This window comes from Rhinolophus hipposideros (assembly GCF_964194185.1).
Source record: "Rhinolophus hipposideros genome assembly, chromosome: 4".
In the NCBI taxonomy this organism is placed as follows: Eukaryota; Metazoa; Chordata; class Mammalia; order Chiroptera; family Rhinolophidae; genus Rhinolophus; species Rhinolophus hipposideros.
This window is the reverse complement of record NC_138050.1, coordinates 39,793,898-39,816,239: the sequence shown is the minus strand read 5'-3', so window position 1 is coordinate 39,816,239 and position 22,342 is coordinate 39,793,898. Positions and strand designations below refer to the sequence as shown.

At 37.0% G+C, this 22,342-nt stretch overlaps 1 protein-coding gene across 2 annotated transcripts; it reads right to left on the bottom strand.

Annotated features, from left to right (window-relative positions):
• Positions 1 to 330: 330 nt before the first annotated feature.
• On the bottom strand, positions 331 to 21,575 carry DCTN6 (dynactin subunit 6). 2 transcript variants are annotated; one of them, XM_081046496.1, is made up of 8 exons: positions 20,780 to 20,848; positions 20,234 to 20,303; positions 14,726 to 14,790; positions 7,020 to 7,125; positions 5,588 to 5,676; positions 4,288 to 4,335; positions 2,800 to 2,942; positions 494 to 1,275 (listed from the first exon to the last, which is right to left on the bottom strand). In XM_081046496.1, the coding sequence occupies exons 5-8, from the start codon at positions 5,625 to 5,627 to the stop codon at positions 1,177 to 1,179; spliced, it is 330 nt and encodes a 109-aa protein (XP_080902622.1). In that variant the 5' UTR covers positions 5,628 to 5,676; positions 7,020 to 7,125; positions 14,726 to 14,790; positions 20,234 to 20,303; positions 20,780 to 20,848; the 3' UTR covers positions 494 to 1,176. The 2 variants fall into 2 exon arrangements, with proteins under 2 accessions (XP_080902621.1, XP_080902622.1); XM_081046495.1 differs by lacking the exon at positions 20,234 to 20,303 and having other exon boundaries at positions 331 to 1,275; positions 20,780 to 21,575.
• Between the last annotated feature and the right edge of the window lie 767 nt (positions 21,576 to 22,342).

The window sequence follows — 22,342 nt, the reverse complement described above, 5'->3', positions numbered from 1 at the left end:
TAACTGCCGTGGCTACGCTCGGAGGTTGGTTGGTTGGCAGAGAAGCAGACTGCGGATTGTGGCTAGCAAGTGCAGTTAGCAAGCGGATTGTGGATTGCGGATCGTGTTCATTCTACTTCCTGTGTCTCCAACCCAGCCGCCAGCGAGACTATAAGGGTATGACTCCCCTATCTATGGCTCCGTGGGTGTTCCTTTTTGGCTTCACCATGTCCTGCGTTCTTGTGTGGGAAGCGGGACTAGAGATCCCGCATGACACAAGTATATTACATTAAATGTATGCACTTAAATTATTAAAAATACAAAGAATTACAATAAAATCCTCACTATTTTGCCCATTTTGTAATTAGCTATATAGAATTATAATGAGCTCAATAATTAGTGATTAGTAATTCAAAATAATTTCATAAATTTATAAATATATCAAAATCTCTTTTAGTTTCATTGTCCTCAGAAACCCAGGAAAACCATTCAATTAATGGTCACTTGACATTTTCATCAGACACCATTCTTTTTTATTTTGTATTCTACTGAATATATCTTTCCCTGACCATTTTTGTTTTGCTAAAAACAAAACAAAACATATTTTTCTTGGAAAGAAAATGAAGTCTAAGTTAATACAATAGCTGGTGAAATTTCACCTGAAATTTTAAACAGCTACAAATCGACAAAAGGAAAAGGCAAACACATTAGTTTTAATAGCACTATGGTAGTATATAAAAGCAATTGAAAGAGCTATTTTGGGAAAGCTAATGAAAATAGAAAAATTGATTAAAGTACGCTCACTGAAGGTCTTGTCATCAACATTTTTATTTAGTTTACTATGTGCTAGAATATAGTGCTAGAATATAGTGCTAGAATATAAATACATAACAATATGCCCTTTCTTATCATGGTTAGTCTTTTGTATAACTAAAATCTGTGGCCAACATTTTACAGAACAAAAGAAAACTAAATCTAAATCAGAAAAGGAGCAAGAATATAGGAAAATAATACATTTTTTATAAATTACAGAGGACAGTTACAATGAAAATTCATTATTTTTCTGTCTAACTTAATTTTTACAAAATAAAGTTAACATGTATTATTCTGTGAACTGCTAAGAAGGCATAAACACTGTGGCCCTTTCAAAAGACAGTGGTCAAAGACCAAATGTTATCTTGATGTCATATATTGTTCTTAGTTCTTAACTGGAGTGGAGCTTCCTTTCATAGTCTTCTTTAGGTGGTGGTAGTTTGGCAAGATTTTCATCAAGAAATCCAGCTGTAGTGTCTGGGGCTAAAAAGATAAAGTAATTAAGAACTGACCTACAGTAAGCAAAGTTAAAGAGTACCAGGCAGAAATGATTATCACTAGGTCATGGAATTACAGGTGATTATCACTGACTTATTTTTGCTTACCTGTTTGTTTCGTTTTGTTTAATTTACAGTGAACATATATTAAGTTTGGTAATAAGGCCAAAAGATTTTATATATAAAAATATATACGATTCCATTTTTAACCTTGCTCTTAATAGAGTTCATCCTGGCCTCTAAAAGGTTAAAAAGTTCCAATTACAGAAGACAACATAAATAAAATACCCAGAGTACATTGCTTTCCACAAGACCTATACAGCACACATCTGTGACACCCAACTGATCTTCACTCTTCATGTATACCAGCTTTGTCCAAACTCCCCTCACTGTAAAACTCACTTGGGGTACTTATGAAAAATATGGATTGTTTAGGCCCTTGCCTAAGACACTGATTCAGTAAGTCTAGGAAATCCTTTTTTAAATAAGAACCTTTACATGATCCTTATAACCACTGAAATTTGGAAAACAGTATTGCATACCATTACGTACTGAACTTCAGGTATTCTTGCTTACTTAATTCTAATCTCCTTTCCCCAACTCCAGCTTCATTTCTCCCTCTTTAATCATTTTTGCTGTTATACAGGAAGATAGTGAAAAAATACTGGGTTGGCTGTTATTTCCTTTTTAGTCTACAGATTTACCTCTTGCTTATGATAATAGTAATAATAAAAGCCAAACATTACAGAAATAGCATAACCCAGAAAGAACTGGAGTTTAAATTTCTGATAAAATATGGCTAAGAATTAGAGGGAAAGTGACAAATGTCTTTAAAAATGTTTTCTTTTGGAGGAATGGAACGAGGCTGGGTAACTAAAGAAATATATTGAGTGTGCCAACCACTAAAGCTCCAATTTCAATCAGAATGTCTTCTGTCCAAAGGAAGCTGCAAAAGCCCTTTCTTATGCATCTCCTACTCTACAAGACACTCCAACATGTATTCTTCATTACTCTTGGTTATTAACAGGGAACAAGTTCTCATAAGCCAGGAAAATATCCAAACACACTTACATATTCACAATGTATTTATTTTTAACCTAGCTATGTTAGTAAACTAATAGATGAGCCTAAATTGGCTGTCCAGTATAAATTTGATATGGTCATTCCTTACCCTCTAAGATTAATATTTTAGGAGGAATCAGTATGTCTTTAAGGTTTGGTGATGCATCTTCAGTGAAAATGCATAAGACCAGGGATCATATCTCTGGATTTTCTTCTCCCATCATCAATTTGACATTGTCATCCTTTGTACATATTTTTTATATTACCTTAAAAACTGAGTAATTCCACTACAAATAAACTTTAGTTTTAGGAATGTTTCTCTGATGTTTTATTTTAATCACTTGCTTTTTAAATAGTGGACTCACTGCCACATTAAAACAATTATGTAGTATTTTGGAAAAACTAGCAGCCCTAGAAAGAACTCTTTTTAAATGAGAGGTTCTAGTACCTGTGGTCGCTCAGTCTGCACCCGACGAAGGCAATCTACACCATAGATCACTGTATTCTCAGGGATGACTTCAAACGTGTTTAGGTTGCAACAAGCCCCAATGATGCAACCACTGGTCAGTATTACATTTCTGCCTACGTATGCTGCAGTAAAAACATAGAAAGAATTACAATTTAAGACATCAGATGATTAGAACACTATTTTGTTTTTCTAAGATGATTTAGGTATAAAAATGTAAACTGGCCTTAAGAAAAAAAATTAAAGAAAATACTTCATTTCAGAGTTTGTATAACATAGAGGCAGTATTCAAAACGGCTCTGCTGCTGATTAGTTGTAGGACCTTGGGCAAGGCACTGTAAATTCTCTGAGCAAGTTTATCTATCAAACGGAGAGACCACCTGACTTCACAGTTTGTTGTAAGGAATAAATGGGATGTATAGTGCTGAGCACAGGTTCGACACATAGTAAGTATATATAAGAGAAATGACAATGGTGATGGTAATCATTGGTAATCTAAATTAAGATAAAAACCATTAAGTAGATTAACAAAAAGTCTAAATTTATTATTTAAAGAGAACCATTTTCTTTCAGGCCAATCAGAACCAAGAAAGATAAAGCATTATTCTGAAGATGCCTCACGGTTCAGGTTCTTTCTGAACCATAGTTCTTACAGCTGCTTCCCAAGGTGGTGGTGACTTTACATGGCCCCCTTGCCTGGCCTCATTTATGATAAGTAGCTTACGTTTGCTTTTGATTGGCTAGGGTAGTAGACATGAAATTAAAGAAAGCAAACTGCTAGAGAAACTGATTTTTTTCCCTTAATTCTACAACAACATTAATCAACTATATTGTCATTGACTCTAGGATTTAGTAGAAATCTTTTTCCAAACTTTCACTTGAACTTTGTAATTCAATCCTGATTTAAGCATACACAGCTGAATTTTTAATTTAATGTATTAAACACATTACCAAATTGGGTTCCTTAAAGGCAAAGAATTAGTCTCACAGCTACTTTAATCCACTTCCAACCACACCTTCCTTCTGAGCATACTACTTTGCCATAGTTTGTACAGGCATACCTCGGAAATATTGCAGGTTTAGTTCCAGACTACCACAATAAAGCAAATATTGCAATAAAGCAAGTCACATGAATTTTTTGGTTTCCTGGTGCATATAAACGTTATGTTTATACTATAGTCTAGTAAGTGTGCAATAAATAGCATTATGTCTAAAAAACAATGTACACACCTTAATTAAAAAATACTTTATTGTTAAAAAATGCTAACTATCATCTGAGCCTTCAGCAAATTGTCGTCTTTTTGCTGGTGGAGTGTCTTGCTTTGATGTTAATGAAAATGCAATATATGTGAAGTGCAATAAAGCAAAGCACAATACAGTGAGGTATGCCTGTACTTAGGTTGTATTCCGGCCACCACAAAGAGAAAGGAGGTAACCACTCTTTATAATAAAACTCCAAACATAGTTTACCTTTTGATTCAATAACGTTATTATCTCCCATTTTCATGGCTTGGGAATCTGTAAGCAGAGTTAAGTAAACACTATAAATATGTTCCTCTTTTTTCTCTGCTAATTGACTAGGTCCTTATCCTTCCTGCACTGCAGAGGACAGAGGCATGGGAAGGGACACGCATGCTCAGCCTGGCCAAAACTCTGCTCAGGGGAGTTTGAAAGTTTTAATCTTTAAATATAAATACCTCTATGTATAAATAAACAACTTCTATGTTTTTTTAAAGAAATGAGCACCTCATAATACCCCAATTCTATGAGTGACATATTTGCGCCAATCACTTAAAGATAACACTGTTAATGGTTTCATATATCTTTTTTTTTTTTTTTTTTTTTTTTCAATTTGTTTTGTTGAGAGCCCATTGGCCCATGTGGGAATCGAACCGGCAGCCTTCGGAGTTAGGAGCACAGAGCTCTAACCACCTGCACCACCGGGCCGGCCCTTCATATATCTTTATATAAATATGTATAAATCCCTTTATATAACTGAAAATCAAACTAAAATTAAACTGTATAAACTTTTGCAGCTCACTCTGTTACCTATAAATTTGCATTACTATATAACATTAAAATTGTTAAAAAAGCATAATTTTAAATGACTGCTTAATAGTCCTAATAGTCCATTTGATGTTTATTTAAATATTTTGCTATTGCTAAACATTTAGATATTTTTCCTCCAAGTATTTTCTACTATAAAATAATGTTTAGCTAACATCATAAAAAGATTTTACTATCTTTTTAGAGTACAAAATCAAGCAAAAGAACTGGTGACACTCCGGGGGAGAAAAACCAAAACAATGAAATATTTTCATCCCCACACCATTTCCTTGCATCAGACAATGTATTGTCAAACTAAAACGATATAGGAATCAAATGGACAGAACTGTACTTCTTAAATCAGGACAGAAGACAGGATTACTATTTCTGTGTCTACTACCACTTAGTCATTGCTATGTGTCAACAAGTTGTAGCAATAGGAACGATACCTTCAAAATGGTGAGCTAAAGGGGAGTGTGCATGCGCGAACACATCTGAAAAGGGCATACTTCCTTTACTCTTGGGTTATTTAGTGGAAGAGAAGGGATAATATTTTTGATACAAGGTAAGTAAGTCTTTTCAAAGAACTGGATGGCCTAGTTCTAAACATGTAATAAATATATATATATATAAATATATTTGATAAATTATGACAATTTCTACGGAGATTTGGGTACTAAAAGACAGCTGGGGATGATTTATATTAAATTATTGTAAAGGATACAACAGCCGACTTCAAACACATTATTTGTGCCAATGATCATAGGTTTGGGTTCTGGATCTTCAGCATCAGGGGTGATATTGTCAGGGTGACTATAAAAAGAAGACAGAAATCATCAAAAAGTCAATAATGCAATAAGCAATTATCCTGTTTTAGAATTTGAGTTCATTCTCTCAATTTTAACTACATCAAGCTTAAAAATATGTAGCTTAGTAAGTAATTTCTTAATCCAAGTAAATTACTGGAGACGACTTGATTCTGAGATGAAAAAGAACTACTGAAATGTAAAGAAGTCACGGATATGTATAGATGGACAGCCTTCCTTCTATAACTTTACCTTTTAAACTGAAAACCCAGAAGGCCTTCTCCAGGACCAGGTGAAAAAGATACTGGCAAAGAATGACTGACTTTTAGCTTGTTGAATTGGAATCAAAATCACACCTAAGCTTAAAATTTTCCATTCTCAATCATTTGAAATTGTGAAAAGTAAACAGATATTTACATTAAATAATTATTTTATGCTATTAGGTAGTTAGTTGAAATATTTGGAACATAAAATTTTTGTGGTCTAAGAGGAGGAAACCATTTTAAAATGGTGATTTATCTCTGACAGTTGAGTTACTGCAGAATATAGGTATTTTTAACTGACTTGCACTAAAGGTGCCAAAATACATTTTAAAATGAAACTACTTAATATAGTGAGAAACTCCAAATCCCTAAGTAAGCATTAAGACAAAAAAAACCTTTATCAGTTAAATATTTTCTCAAGATTTTTGTTACAAATTCCATACATTGTTGTTATAAATTAGGTATAAGCTTGCATTTCCTGCCAAAATTTTATCTAGAAAGCTTTATAAATGCTTATGAAAATTTCATGGGTATTTCAGTCTAGTTCACTAAGATCATGTACATGTTCTAACATTTTATTACTTTTTTAATATTTAAAGTTTAAAAATTGCCTCTAGGACCCCAATTTTTTCAAATATAATTCTGGGTGTTACTCCTACAAAGCATATGAAGATATAGGTCAAAGTAAAGTTCTGAGCATGCATAATAACATTTCAGCCAGAAGCAAGAAATCCAACCAAAAGACTCCTTTCAGGATGGTCAGCACAGCACTTGGACAGTGGAGGTACTCGGGAAATGTTTGCTTAAGGAAGAGAGGAGGCAATGGTACAAAAGGGTAAAATGATCAGACTGCAAGTCAGGAAGTCCAGCCAGCCACCAAGGAGCTACCTCATCTTGGACAAGTCTCTTCACTCGTCTGGTCTTTGGTTTCCTCATTTTTCTAATTGCTTGTGTTGAAAAATGTTTCTCTAGAGATACAACAGTGGGCTGTGCAGATGTCAGTTCTAAAAGGTTCCTACGGTGAGCTGAAATTAATAAACCCACTATGTGTGGCACTTAATTCAGAGTACCTGTACGTGTTACTCACGCATTTATGATAAGCGCCTGTTCTTCTATTAGGTTACCTTCACCGATCACTATTGGCCCGGCTTCCGCAATAATTCGTGCTTTAGGGTGGATCACTGTCCTAGGTCCTGTTAAAAGTATGGTGAAAGAAATTATTGGTGGAGGCTAAGCTTCCTACAGGAGGGTAGGAGGTGACGGAGGGGGAAGGAGGCTGTTGGGAGGAACATTTTCTAAAGTAGGTGCCAGGCACCACCCAGGGCACTTTACAAATGTTATCTCCTCAGCTGTTATCATTAGCAGTTAGTGCCAAAGCTCAGACCAAGGTGAGTGGAGACAGACAGCACAGGCTTTGGAGCCAGACACCCCAGGCTCACCCTCTATTTTGAAGCCTTCGTTATCTCAGTGGTGAAATGGAGATGGTGATAATACCAATCTTGCAGGGTTGTTGTAAGAGTTAGATGAGACAATGTTTGTAGACCCAATATTCTGGCACATAGTTGGCAATAAAAATTAATTCCCTTCCTTTCCTTTATGAAGGTAAGGCTCTCTTTGCTTACAGGCTTGGTGTTTTCTTATGCTAGTGAACCTCCTAACACTTTCTTATGCTAGTAGACTACAGGATTCGTATTTTTATTAAATGAGTAAGAGGGAGTATGGGCTGACTTTAGCTTTATTACTTTGTCACCATCCCTATTAAAGCTCACCCGTGGGGAGGAGGCAGAGCTTCTGTTGTTTGGTCCAGGATGTGATTTTTAACAGTTAAAATTAGGAAAAGGTTAAAGGGAGGCAATGGAAGGAGCTAAATAAATGCGATTACTGGAGTCATGAGACTCTGCTGTAGGGAGACCCCGGGCCAGGCCTCTAATCTCAAATTGAAGGGAGCGGGAAAGGAGTCTCATCACATCCATATTTCATGATCAGGTTGATAGAGGCACTGCATCACCTAAACCCAGATGCTGGAATGCTGACACCTTCTCCCTCGTAGCTTTTACTTACCCACAGTCCTAGCATCTTGGTGATAAAGAAACCACGGGTGAGAAAACAGAACCTCATTTTAGCCTCTCCCTCCCACACCCGCTCTACCTGCCCTCCAATACCAAGGCTATTTGTACCGGCAAACCAGAAGACAGGAAGGTGACATGGACCATGAAATTCAGTTGTATAGATCGTTAATTTATTCAGTAATCATTATCTGCTTGTGACAGGCAAGATGCAGTGCTGTATGTTAGGGGGAAACAAAGAGACACACATGCTATTTTTGCCCTTGGGGCCTGTTATCTTAAAAACTGGGAACTTTACACACTTACTCACAAGTGTATTAAAATAAATAAGGTGATGTTCCTGGTGCCCAGAGAATTGGAAGGAACCTCAGTGCAGCTTATTTTTCCCCCCAGCAATGAAGAGCTGAGGATTGATTGCGGGGGGAGAAGGGGGTGAAGAGCTAAAACCAGACGCACAAAGGACGCACAGTCTAGTAAGAAATAACATGAAAGTGGCTATGTCACCTCTCTGGCTCCCCAAATCTTCAGCTGCTAATGTAAAATTTCCCTGGCAAATTCTCCTATTCAGATTAGAAGTCAGGATTTCTCAGATCCTTGGGAAGCTTTGTCAACTTGACCATGATTGTGAACACATGTGCATTTCTTCTTTGTTAAACACACACGCACACACACGCACACACACACACACACACACACTTATAAAAGGAATACATGTTCATTACCAAAACTTCAAACAAAGCAAAACATATAAAGATCCTCTCATACTAATCCCATTCCCTAGAAGTAACTATTCTTAATAGTCTGACGTATACTATTCCAGACTTAAACGCTACTGTATCTCATTAGAAATTTAAAAACTAAATTCATCTTGAAGATGAAAAAAAACATGGATTGCAAGCACATACTTTTTTTAAAACAAAGGAACAGTACTTATTATTCTGTAATTTACTTTTTTCACCTAATATGTATGTCATGGTCATTTTACCATATAAGCACATCTAAGTACATATGTTTGCTATGGCTGAACAGTATTCAACATCGTATTAACACACCATAATTTATTTAATTAATCCTTTAATAATGGCCATTTAGATGTTACCACTTTGCGGGGAGAAGTACTAAACAATGCTGAAACAAACATTGGATTCCTTTGACACGAGGTACTTCTTACCGGTCTTCCAGCTGTGTCAGCCAATTTAAATCTGTAGTTTGCACAATACTAGATTGATAATTTACTTCAAAATGTTCTATGATAAAGGGACACAATCTTTCTATTTTAGGTTCTTTGTAATTAAAATCCCAGACAGCACCCCACCCCTTGTCTAGAAAGTCTAGACTCCGGCCTCCAGCACTTAAAGGCTATGTGTTTAATCTCTCAAAAAGCCTGTTTTCTCATCTATAGAAAGATGAGATCTATTAACAATCTACCTCATTGGGTTGAAGTGTGGATTATAGGAAATAGTGTTTGATAGGTAGATCATGGTGTCTGGCCCACAGTTCTTAAAAATGGAGGTCCATCACTATCTGACACTAAGAGCTAACAAATAACTTTATCAAACGGTAGTAAGCAAAAGAACTCCTTCTGGTCTAAGATACAGAAGAAAAGGGTCTGTTTTACTCTACTCAGGTTATCTAACTCTTTTCAACCAGGGGGAAAAAATCTCTGCCCCTTATTGAAAGATAGTAAAAAAATTGATAAGGGAAACTCCCACACTAGCATTAAAAATCTTAGGACAAAGAGATCATCATGGCTGTGATTAAAAAGCAGATCCTTTGCACTGCCAGTAAGCAGCCAGAGGCACTAGATATTCTGCTGGCCCTCAGCCTGGAGCTTTTAGCAAGCACATATGCAAGGAGCTACCTGAGAATGGACTAAGACAAAGGTACCACTAAACCTATGTTTCTTTAAAAGTTGCTCTAAAGTATAGCTTTGAAAACAATTGCTATTTTCACTTTTCCCTTTCAAAATCGATACACATTAATTATAGGAAAAAAAAAAGATAAACTCAAATTTAAAAATATCAATCCCAAGTCTCATAAGATGTCTTCTTACACATTATTTAAAAATAATGCCTGAGCTATTTTGACCAGGTGTTTTCTTATTTTTATTTTTATCATTATTAGTAAATTAGTAAATAACTACTGTGTTTCCCCGAAAATAAGACCGGGTCTTATATTAAGGTTTGCTACAAAAGATGCATTAGGGATTATGTTCAAGGGATGTCACCCTGAAAAATCGGCTTGGGCTTATTTTCTGGTTAGATCTTATTTTCGGGGAAACACGGTAGGAAATTCCTGATTACAAATTTGAGGGCCTTGACTGGGGGGTACAGCATTAACAACTTTTGAGAGACCTGTGCTTAAGACACCATCTCCATCTGGTGGTAGCACTGCCAAACTACAAGTCCTGGTGGTTCAGGGCTGAAATAACCAAAAGGTGAAACTAGCAACTTGGAGCTGTGAAGTAACAGCCAATGTCATGGGCGACAAATAAACGGACGAGTTCCCCTAAACCTCCTGTAGGTCTTTTTTTAGGAAGAGACTAGAGAGGTTAGAAGACATGTGCTTCGGTAAATGAGAACTCCTTTAAGAAGGTCGCCAAACCGAAAATGTTTGGACTCACTCGGGTGAGTGATGGGTTCGGCGCAGCTTGCTCTGTGCGCGGCTTTGTGCTGGGCGTCAGCGCCAGAGCGCTGTGTCAAGACACGGGCAGCGGCAGCACGCGGAAATGTGGGCACGTTTGCTCCACGCTTTACTGCATGCAGGAAGCACTTTTACCTAGAATGGGTCTGAATTCAAACCAAGTTTAAAGGTCTTGAGGTTAAAACGTTTTAAAAATAAAAATCTGTCACCATGGAAAAAAAAATTTTTTTTAAAGGCTGTTATGAACCTTCTTGGGCTCTTTCTGGCAGGGCAGTTTGTATATTTTCTTACCAAATGTGCTGAAACCCTATTTGGCTTATCTCCTTGTTTGGATAAATGTGTCTAGAGTTGGAGCTGCCTTACTGGCTGATGAATTATTTTTGTAAATGGTTGGCTGGGCTTGATGCAACATAGCCAGAAAGACATTCCTTGCATCAAATTTCCATTCCCCTCATTTGGTAAAGGACATTTTTCCTCTCTATCTTTGCCACAGAAAGCAATCTTTGTGTACATATGTCAATAAATAGTTCAAAAAGCCACAAGCTCGCTTTTGAAAATTAAAGCAATTCCTTTGACCTGTAAGCTGAAGTACCTGTAAGAACTGCTTTATAGCCATGAATTTCTTAAGTCAAAGCCACTGTTCTGCCTCATTGAAAAAGATTTCCACAATAAACGGTGAGCTTTTGATCTATATTAAAAACTCACATGACAAGAGAGCCAGAGTAAGTGGGACATGGTGCTTCCACCACAAAGCTCTTCCATTGTGCCAAGTTCTGCTTTCACATTGTGATGTCCCCACAGCGCCAGGGCCTGACACCAGCAGACTGCCTTTCACCCCATTATGGGATTACAGGACTGTGCTTAAAGTACCTTTCTGAAATATTTTCGGCATTCAAAACAACACTTGTAGGAAATAATGCATGGCCCATGAATCAAGGCAGCCTAATTAAAAACAGCCTTGATACTATGAAACCTTATTTACCCAAATTATAATTAACAAGAGAGCTGTTATTTTTCCCCAGGTCTGTTTCTTAGAAGCCTCTAATGAAGGAACTCTAGCAGAACTTCAAGTCATATGGTTTCTGGTTAAGGAAAATACTTCAAAGCTTTGGACTAGTTTCTTTGTTAAACCAAATACCTGATTCTCTAGGAAAATAGGAGTTTGGATTTAAAGTTCTACTCCACCGAAACATAGTAAAGGAAAAATTTACTTTCTTCTCCAAATATTTCACAATGGAATAATTTGGTAAAAATATATATAAACAAGTAGGGGATGAAAAGTTATGTATAACATCCTGAAAAATCTGTTAAACTACACTCAAGTTTATTGCTACTTAACCTAGAAAACAACTTATTAAGTGTTTAAATTTCTATATTCATAGCACGACAGAAAAAGACTTAAATCAATTATTCTGCTAAATTAATAAAAAACAAAAACAACACAAGCCATAAAATGAAAAAGCTCAGAAATCAAGTTTTAATCAGATAACTTAGCTCTACTCTGTGCTTTGATTTAACTTTATAATTATATCTCCCAGGAGCTTTTTAATCTGATATATCAGAAAAATGAATTAACAGTAGCCAAAAGGTGAGAGATATTTTATACCAAATACAATGATAGAAATGACTATCTAAATACTAATTCTGGAAAATTTCCATATTTACAAATATAATTAAAGATAAGAAACACGTATATTAAAAATGAGATAAGAACTGTGGAAGACAGAACACTGGGGAACTATATCAACTCTGAATCTTTTCCTTAATTTTTAAAGTTGAGATGTTTCTGTAAAGTATTTGAGCAAATTTTCTGGTTTTAAAAAACTGGGTCAAAAATAACATAACAAATATTAACTTAAATCCATTTTTTAAAATTATTACTTCTTATGTTATAATCCATCACTGAAAATCTGTGTTGAATTATTATTTTATAGTTTAATCATCAGAACTGTACCCTATCAACCAGTCAAATACTATATAGAAAGATTTAATCACTGTATTGAGATAAATAAATATTTAGGGAAAGTCAGAGGATAAAAGGGATAAAGGAAGGGGAGGAGCACAAAGTAGGGAAAGACAGAGGGAGAAACAGCAGATGGAGAGTGCTGACTCCTGATGCCCTCACGCCCCAATCCTATGCAGTGGTCCAGTGGCCAACCTTTCAGAGGATAAAGCCTTTACTGCTTCTCAGAAAAGCTGCTACAAGTAATAGGAGTTATTTCAAATCTGAAATACACACACAAACACATAGAGACGTACCCGTGTGTATATTTGTACCAATAGAGGTATCTATAGTTTCTATATACCTATTATATAGTAGATATTGTATACTTATTGTTTAACATGGAGAAGTAGAAATGAAAGGCAAAGTTTATAAAATTAGCTACATAATTTTAGTGTTACTTTCCTTCTATTTATAGAACATCTTGGGAGCTAATATTAGATGTTCTTTGATTCATGATGAAACCATTAAAATACCAGAATAAAAATAATGTAGATGAGTATTTTGATAAACACGTGGCCATGATAATGTCTCCTCATAAAAAAGTTGTGAGTGGTTGAAGAGTTAACAGAGAGCTAACACAGCACTGAAAAGAAACAGGGTCACCTTCTAAACTTTGAAATGATGTCAATTTAAAATAAATAAATCCAACCCGACAAACTCCTACTGATATTCCATAATACTGACACAATCTTCACTGCTTTTATAAGACATGAATGCCTAAATTGGTTAAAAGCTTAGACACTAAAATTTATAATTTTTTTCCTATTAAACATACTGTTAATATAAGGTAGCAAGGCATGTTTTCTCTCTGAAAGTGTATTTAATTCACTTAAGGCTCTACTCTAGTAACATGTAGCTGCTGGTAAGAATAGGCTCACATTATTAAAGCTACAAGGGGACCATATCCAGTGAAAACATATTGAAAAGAACTGGGTAAAATGTGAGTTTGGGGGAATCGTGTTCATATAAGCAAGTTGCCATATGTTGAATTATTCATTTGTTTTAACTGTTGGACTTGACCTCTAGCAAGGCTACACAGGTAAGATTTAGTAGTATAATTAGGTAACTTTCATTGTGTGCTTATTCTATGTTAGGTTTTGAACAATCACTTTCTTATTTAATCCTCAAATATTCTCTTATTTAATCCTTCAAAAACCTAGGAGGTAGGCACTCCTATTTTGCATGTGATATCCATTCTTCCCTTTTCCTTATAACAGAATCATATTTTACTAGGGGCAGCAATGCGCCCCGTTAAGACTATACATTTCCCAGCCTTCCCTGCAGCTCTATGTGTCCACAAGACTAAATCCAAGGCAAAAGATACACAAAGAAGGGCTGTGCAGAACTTTCAGGAAGACTATTTAAAGGGAACTGACTCAACTGGAGGTACACAATTTTTTTTTTTTTTTTGTCTCCATTCCTCTTTCTTAACCAAGGTCACACTTGGTGCTCTAGCCATCACATCTTTGCCTGCAAGGCTGGAACTCCTTGGACACTCCTGGACAATCAACTGACCGTCCCTAAATTGCCTGCCTCTAGACTTTTTATATAAGAGAATAAACCTTGGCATGTGTAAGCCACCCCTATATGCAACTGAACCTATTCCTGAAGCACACATTTACAGAGATGGGGAAAAGGAAGGTTAGTGAGGTTAAGAAATATGTCCCATGTAACCCAGCGGGTAAAGAGCAAGGATGCTAACCCAAGTGTGTCAGATTTCATGGTCCACAATCTTAATAATTACCAGCAGAATGTAAGCTCCACAAAAGCGGTAACTTCTGCTCTGTTCATTGCTGTGTCCCTAGTGCTAGCACAGTGCCTGGCACATAGTAGGTACACAATAGATGTTCCTCAAATAAACAAGTTATTATATTGCCTCATTATCCTATAGAAGTTTAAATATAGACTCCATCATATTATATTCTTTTAGAAATATTAAACACTTATGGGAGAAAATACATTGTTTTCTCAATAAAATTAGGGTATCAGTGAAACAAATATAATACCCAATTACTATAAAGCACCAAAATTAAATCACATCAATTCTTGAGAAACAACACTAATTAACTATTTTCTTACCTATAGTTACATCACCTCTAATTTCACTTTCCACACACACAACTGCTCCAGGAGCAATCTTCACACTGTAGGAAGAAAAAGGTAACACTTATCATGGATAAGGTTTAAAAATTTAGTGATAGAAGTTAACCTGAACTGCAATGAGAAAAAGGCTAAGAAAAAAAAAAACTGATGGAAAAATGCAAAGTAAACTGTTAGAGGGTAATAATATAAATACAAGTGGCACACTATCCATTGGGCTAAAATAATATATGATGCCTTACTATAATTCTTGAGAAAAAAAGAGGCTTTGGATCCTTTTCTTTTTTAACACCAGCATTGTTCTAAATACCAAAAAGCTGAAAACAATGTAGATATCCATTAGGAGGGGTCTAGTTAATAAATTATCTTAAACAATGGATACATATAAAAGAGAATGAATAATCCTTTATGTAAAGAATTGGAATGATCTCCAGGCTAAATGAAATCGAAAAAGCAAAGCCAGAAAATGGACAGTTTGCAATATGCCACTATTTTTTGTACAAAGGTGGGGAAAGAATGTACATTCAAATTATTTAACAACCAGCAAGGTAATATTAATATAGAAATCGGTGTCACATACAAATATTCCTATTTATTTTCCAACTATATATAAAACTCTTTGTTATATATAGTGCAAATTGTTCAAAACATTAATAATTTCTAAATAATTTATTGATGCTTTTTAATATTGTTGTGATCTTTTGTTGGACACAGATGAATCTAGCCAAATGCTGCTCTAGCTGAGCCATGAGCTGACATGAACCCACCAATGACTTCCCCATTAAATTGACAGTCATTGTTTCCATTAAATAAAGAATTTTTCTTAGTAACTATATTATTCATGGTGTTAAAGCTCCTCTCAGCTTCTATGAAATAACAATACCATTTAAGGTGTTTTGACTATAATTCTTTTTGGATTTTTCAAAATTTTAACTTTTAGTTGTTCATTGCTAGTATATAGAAATACAATCATTTTGTACATTGATCTTGTATCCAGCAACCTTGCTAAACCGACTTAGTTCAAGTAAAATTTTTCTACTTACTCTATGTAATCAATTTTGTTGTCTATGAATATGGACAGTTTTATTTCTTCTTTTCCAATCTGTATGCATATTATTTCTTTTTCTCGCCTTATTGCCCGTATGATATACAAATAGGAGTGATGAGACCAGACATCCTTGTCTTGTCCTAGCTACATAAGGTCAACAAAACCTATCAAATTATCTTCTAAGCCATGAACTTAGCATTTTAAGTAACTTATTAAAACCTGGTATGTGAAACAGTTGAAGCTTTGTGGACTAAAATGTTACTGCCTTGATTTATAAATGTTCCAAAAGTAGTTTTCTCTTTTCGGCTTTACCAGCAAGGACCAGAAATCTAGAGTGCAATGATTCACTCATATCAAAACTGTTTTTTTTAAGTTCTATAAATATTCATGTATGAAAATTCTTGCTTATTTTTAACTTACAGTAGAGAGTATAAAAAATTTAATGGTACTTTCTATTTGTTTTGCATGTCATTTTTGGATATATTTTTAATTAAAAATATTGTTATTGCAAGGTTTTGTTTTTTCAAACATTTTACTGTGAAACAGATTCATGCTTTTTAATTTGTCTTCCTTGACAGTCCTCCTTGATGATTGCAAATTTTCATTACAGGTAACATGAACTTACATAGGACATACTTGCAGTTCTAATAAAATATTTAAGTGTATACCACATACAATTTTTCTAACTTTTGAGCATCATTTACAACTGGTGCAAGCAGTATAGCTGTACTAATGTGTAACTGCTGAATATTTGTATTTGTTTGAATATTTCCAAATTATCTCTAGTAGATAAGAAATTAATCATATTCACTGCCTTCAGAGTGAGGAGCTGGACAGCAGGGACACAAGGATAGATGGAAGATTTTTTTCATTAAATACCATTTTTAACCATGTGCATTTTGAATCACACAAATCCACCCCCAATTAAATAAAACAAACAAAAAGATAAATTAATGTTTCTTTAGGCCATGTGCCAAAGAGGTCCTAGATACATTCGCTTAATCAGGGTGAAGTTTTATCTCCCTTTCTTTACAAAGTTCCCCTCAAATCATGATGCCAACAAGGGTCTTCCCCCTTCAATTGTATTTATTTTATCTAAAAAGACTTTCTTATAACTCTTAAGTATCACTTAATGAATTTTAGACTCCTTAGTTTTCCTTTAAGACCGTTTTTTCTGTTCTCTAAATCATTTTCTCCCATTGCGTCAGCAACAATCCTCTTTAATCAAGGATAAAATTATTATTCATTAGTTTCACTTCTCATTAATTTCAAATACCGTATTCACAATGGTATTCATTTATAGTATTTCTAGACCATTGTTCACAAATGTTCTGTGTCATATTACACTCAGGATGCTTGATACTGTATTAGCAGAAACACGATACAAGTCAGTATAAGGAATGAAAGGATGTATTATGAACTAAATGTGAATACTTGGAATATTTAATATGGTTATATTCTGGCCCATTTTTTATCTCATATTAGTTTGTTTGTGGTGATGAGGTGTTCTTATTTTTCTACTTATGATAGCTATCCATGACGCTGCAGCTGTAATTTAACTGAGACACTTGGACACTCTGGTTGCACTGTTGAGACACCTCTTTAAAAATACTGTACCAATATGCATCAGGAACCACAAAAATATTCACAGTAGAACAAAATGCAAAAACAAAAAATAGAAAATAGAAGAAAAACACAAGAAAATTAGAGTCCTAATACATGAGCTTTAGAATTCAAATAAAAGAAATCTCAAAAGGAGAAAAGGAATATTTGTGGCAAAAATTATCAGAGAATAATAAAGAAAATTTCCCAGGACTAAAAGATATCTATCTCAATTCTGAAAAAGTTGAGTGAATACAAAAGACCCATGCCAAGTAATATCTTAAAATGTGTAAACACTATGGAAAGATCCTCCAAGTTTCAGACTCCCACAAAAAAGTCACACAATGAAGGAAAAAAAATAATCCAAATGCCATTAGATTCCTCAATAGTAATTAATACTGATGCTAGAAGACCAGAAGACAATCTCTAAAGAATTCTGAGTGAAACTATGTTCAAACTAGAGCTACTTATCCAGCCAAAATAGCAATCAAGTATGGAAGGAGAATAAAAAAATTTCAGAATTGCAAAGACTTAAAAGAAAAAAGAAAGTATCTTCTATGCACTCTTTCTTAGAAAGCTGCTGAAGGATGTACCTAGCTAAATAAAAATAAACCAACAGACAAGACAAAGGCTCTAGCTTCTAAGGACTGAAGGAAACATCAGGACAATAGCTGTACAATAGTCTTAGAGAACAAAGTCTTAGAGAACAAAGATGGTAAAGGGGGAAGATCTCCAAGGGGAGAAAAAGAAAAAGAAAAAAGAAAGTTATGTAAGGAGCATTTTGAAAAAAAAACATTACTAGGCATTTGACATATCTGTTGGAAGATCTGAAAAACATCAGTTCATACAAAAGTAAGGAAATAAATGAAGTTATTTTGTTAAGCTTTGGATGAATTCAGTTTGAGGTGTCCATGGAAAATTCAGGAGAAAGACCCAGCAGGCAATTGAAAACACCAATCTGGAGTTATTAAGAAAGCTATAGACCAGAAATAAAGCTCTGAGAGTCAGCAGGATACAAACTTTTTTATGTGTCTCTCCATCATTCATATTCTAGAATCCCCCCAAATTTTACCAAAGACAAGTGCAAAATGACAACAAAAATATTTCTTGTAAATCACATCAACTTCCCTACTCATATGAAAAACTAAAGAAAGAAGATATACACAAAATTTTCTTCTACTACAGCTGGCCCGGTGGCTCAGGTGGTTAGAGCGCCATGCTCCTAACTCCAAAGGCTGCCGGTTCGATTTCCACATGGGCCAGTGGGCTCTCAACCACAAGGTTGATGGTTCAACTTCTCAAATCCCGCAAGGGATGGCGGGCAGTGCCCCCTGCAACTAAGATTGAACATGGCACCTTGAGCTGAGCTGCCACTGAGCTCCCGAATGGCTCAGTTGGTTGGAGTGCGTCCTCTCAACCACAAGGTTGCCAGTTCGACTCCCACAAGGGATGGTGGGCTGCGCCCCCTGCAACTAGCAACGGCAACTGGACCTGGAGCTGAGCTGCGCCCTCCACAACTAAGACTGAAAGGACAACAACTTGAAGCTGAACGGCACCTTTCACAACTGAGATTGAAAGGACAACAACTTGACTTGGAAAAAAGTCCTGGAAGTACACATTGTTCCCCAGTAAAGTCCTGTTCCCCTTCCCCAATAAAATCTTTAAAATAAATAACAAAATAAATAAAAACTTTATTCTACAAATTTCAGTGAACAAAATTTTCTACCAAAGTATTTTTAAAGCTTTAAGCAAAAAGAATATATATTAAAACAAACAAACAAACAAAAAACTAATAATCCCTGGGTTGACTTTCAAGTAATGTTTGTGAGATTAGACACAGCTACCTACATCTGTTTCCATTATTTTGACATGCACTGACTCAAGTTAATGAAATTACCTACAAGGCTTAAGTTAATGAACTTCTAAAAATGACCCACATGGGTTACTATGCTTCACTCTGCTGAAATCACAGAAAACATATAACCTCTGGTGAATAGAAGGAAACGTCAGTAACACGAAACAGCAGAAAATGATCCAACCCTCATTTTATAGATGAGGAAACTGAGACTAGAAGTTTCTTCAAGCAGCTTTTCCTGAGGCATCGTTATCCTAACACCAATCATCTCTTTTCTGTTCATTGAAAGTTTTCTGGAAACAACCTGTCATTTGGATATTTTCCCTGTGACAGCTCAATGATGCTGTCCTTGATGTATCACCATTTGTAAACGCTATTTCTCTGATGCTTTTCATTTAGAGTGGGAGGGGGTTGTGTGTTAAAATACGCAATTTTATTAAGCCCTGGGTCAACTAAATTAGGGTCTATAAAATGTCTCGTTTTAGACTTTATTTCACATTCTAACTTTTCATTCCCTCAGCCTCCCTTTCACTGTGATTTTTTATGAAAAGAGCATTATCTGACTTGGCTTGGATGAAAATAGGAGCGATTCATCCGTGCCCCGCTGTCTTCGGTTTTACGCCTACGAGAGACACTGCAGGTGGAGTTTGTGTCACAATCGGCATACTTCTCCGTGAAGCAGGCCATAATTCACCACTGGCCCAAATAAAACGCGGTGCACACCTCGGGTAGACGCCACTGCACCTGGGAGTGGTGAGACGGAGTGGGCAGCAGGCTTTCCTCTGCAGCTATGGAGTCTTTCCTCTGCAGCTTATGGAAAAAGATTACAGTTACCTAAGTCGAAGAAAAATCTAAATTTTAACCTCTGGCACCAGAAATAGTTGGTCGGTTTTCTTTGCAAAGGGCCAGCAGGGGGGATCAACACTGCTCCTGCCCACCAGCAAGTTCCCAGCAATGAAGACGGGGAAGAAGCCACTATTACCGTCCGCACACGTCTGCAAAGGAGCTTGTCCACGCTGGGCAGTGTGTCAGGTTAGTCCGGGCGCGGCCCCCTGAGTGACAAGCGACAGTGCGTCGGTTTATACAAACACACACCACCCACGAGGGCTAGGAAGGGACCGGGGTGCGGCCAACACTGACGTGGGTGCCGGGGAACACACAACCAAAGCAGCTACGAGCCGCCGGTGAACAGCTGCACCCAGCGCGGCAGGACGCGAGGCGCCACGCCGGTCGCTGCCCACACCCGCCGGGGGCCTCTCCCGCGCAGGCGCGCTGCGGCAGAGGAACGACGAGGTCGGCGGGGGAGGAAAGAAAAACCATCCCGGCACGGCTTCCGCATCCCTGCCCAGCGCTCCCTACCCCAATTCTGTCGCCTCCCCCCTCAGCGGACGCCAGGCCTGGGCTTTAGGAATTATGCAGGCCGAGTGTCAGGGATAAGACATCACCTCAGTCCCGACCATTGACTCAGTCCCGATTTCTTCCACCTCTGCAGAGTTGAGAATAAGCTTTTCTCAAACAGCAGACCCACCTCTTTTGACTCTTGTCCGCCATGGTTTGGATCGCGTCTCCAATTGGAGCCGAGATCGACACTACCGCTTGGGTAAAGCGATGATCTCTACAAGCGATTGGAGAGCCTGGCAGGATTGGAAGAGGGCGGAGCCAGGCTGAGGGCCTGCCCGCGGGGGCGGGGCCAGCCAGGACTCGCCGCGCCCCCTCTGCGAGGGGGAGCCGGTTCCTGCGAGGCGCGGGGAGGTGTAGTCGCAGCTGGTTTTAGCGCAGTCCGGGGAGCGATAGATTGGGATTTAAAACACCCGTTTCGTCTAATCCAAAGCACGTCGTTATGACCTCATTATGTCGCACCGTTTATTTTCATTCTTCTTTCCGGTCTCTATTCCTTAAGCTTCCTTGGGCGAGGCCTTGAGCCCATTTCCTGTTCAGTGAGCTCATCTCCTCGTTGATGAGCTCATCGTTCCCATAATTTAAGTACTTTTACCTGCTGGCTTTCTCGGGTCAATATATCTAGTCCTGTCCGCTTTGCCGAGCTTCACACGTGATTATTCGACTGCTTACTGCCTCAACATCTTATCACACCTAAAACGTCCAGGATGGGGCTTTGATTTATGCTCTCACCCTCTCTCCAACCAAATGGTCCTTTGATCTCCATCTCAGTAAAGGAATCCACCTCCAGGAACTCGAGTCATCCTACGCACTCCATGTGTCATTCACCAGGAAGTTCTGCTGGTCCTATAGCTCATTCTTCCACTTCTCATTACCACCTCTCTAATCTCAGCGCCATCTCTCCCCTATTGTCTGCTCCTTCCACCTTTGATTTCTAAAGCCACGCCCCCATCCCTGCCCTCCACCCACATCCAAAACTGTAGTTAAAATAATCCTTTAAAAACAAATTTTTAAAAAAATGCAACAATAAAAAAACATAGTTTCTAATGATAAAAAATAAACACCAAACCCAGTTTGGTTTTTACTTTCTATTCCTTTTAAAATCCAAACTCCTTTCCATAACCTTTCTGTGAGCTAGATGCAGCCCCTGCCTATTTCTCTCTTCTTTAATTTCATATTCCTCTTCCTCGTTCTCTAATCACACTTTCATTCTCTAAGAAGCCAAGCTGACTCTTCCCAAACAGCTTCCACCTGTCCCATGCCCACCCTCCTTTGATCCTTTCATTCTCATATGTCAAATCGTACTCAGTGTGTCAATTTTTTCGTTACAGTTGGTGTCAGTGAAGTGGGATTTGCTAGAACAGCATTGGCTCATGCAAACGTGGTTTGGGAAGAGAAAGGATAAAAGGTTGGGGGATGAGGAACCTTTGATCCCGGGATGGCTACCTAGTCACTCATGGTATGAAACTGAAACTGCAGCTACACTGTGATCAGTAACTAAAGGTAAAAGTTACCTATGGAACTTAGAGATGGGGGTAAACCCGACTCTTGAGGAGTTGGCTCATTGGAAATGTAAGTACATGCAAATAATAAGAAGCATGCTAATAACCAATCCTTTGGTTATTATTTGTAATAGCTAAAATAAAAGAAAGCTCTTGATCTGACCTTGATGCTAAACCAAGCTCAGATTTAG

Coding starts and splice junctions, on each gene's coding strand:
- DCTN6 (XM_081046495.1), bottom strand. CDS start 20,802: ATGGCGGACAAGAGTCAAAAGAG. Junction 7,126..14,725: donor TAGAGGTGATGTAACTATAG/GTAAGAAAATAG, acceptor TACTTTTAACAG/GACCTAGGACAGTGATCCAC. Junction 4,336..5,587: donor TGTGTTTGAAGTCGGCTGTT/GTATCCTTTACA, acceptor CTCTGCTTACAG/ATTCCCAAGCCATGAAAATG.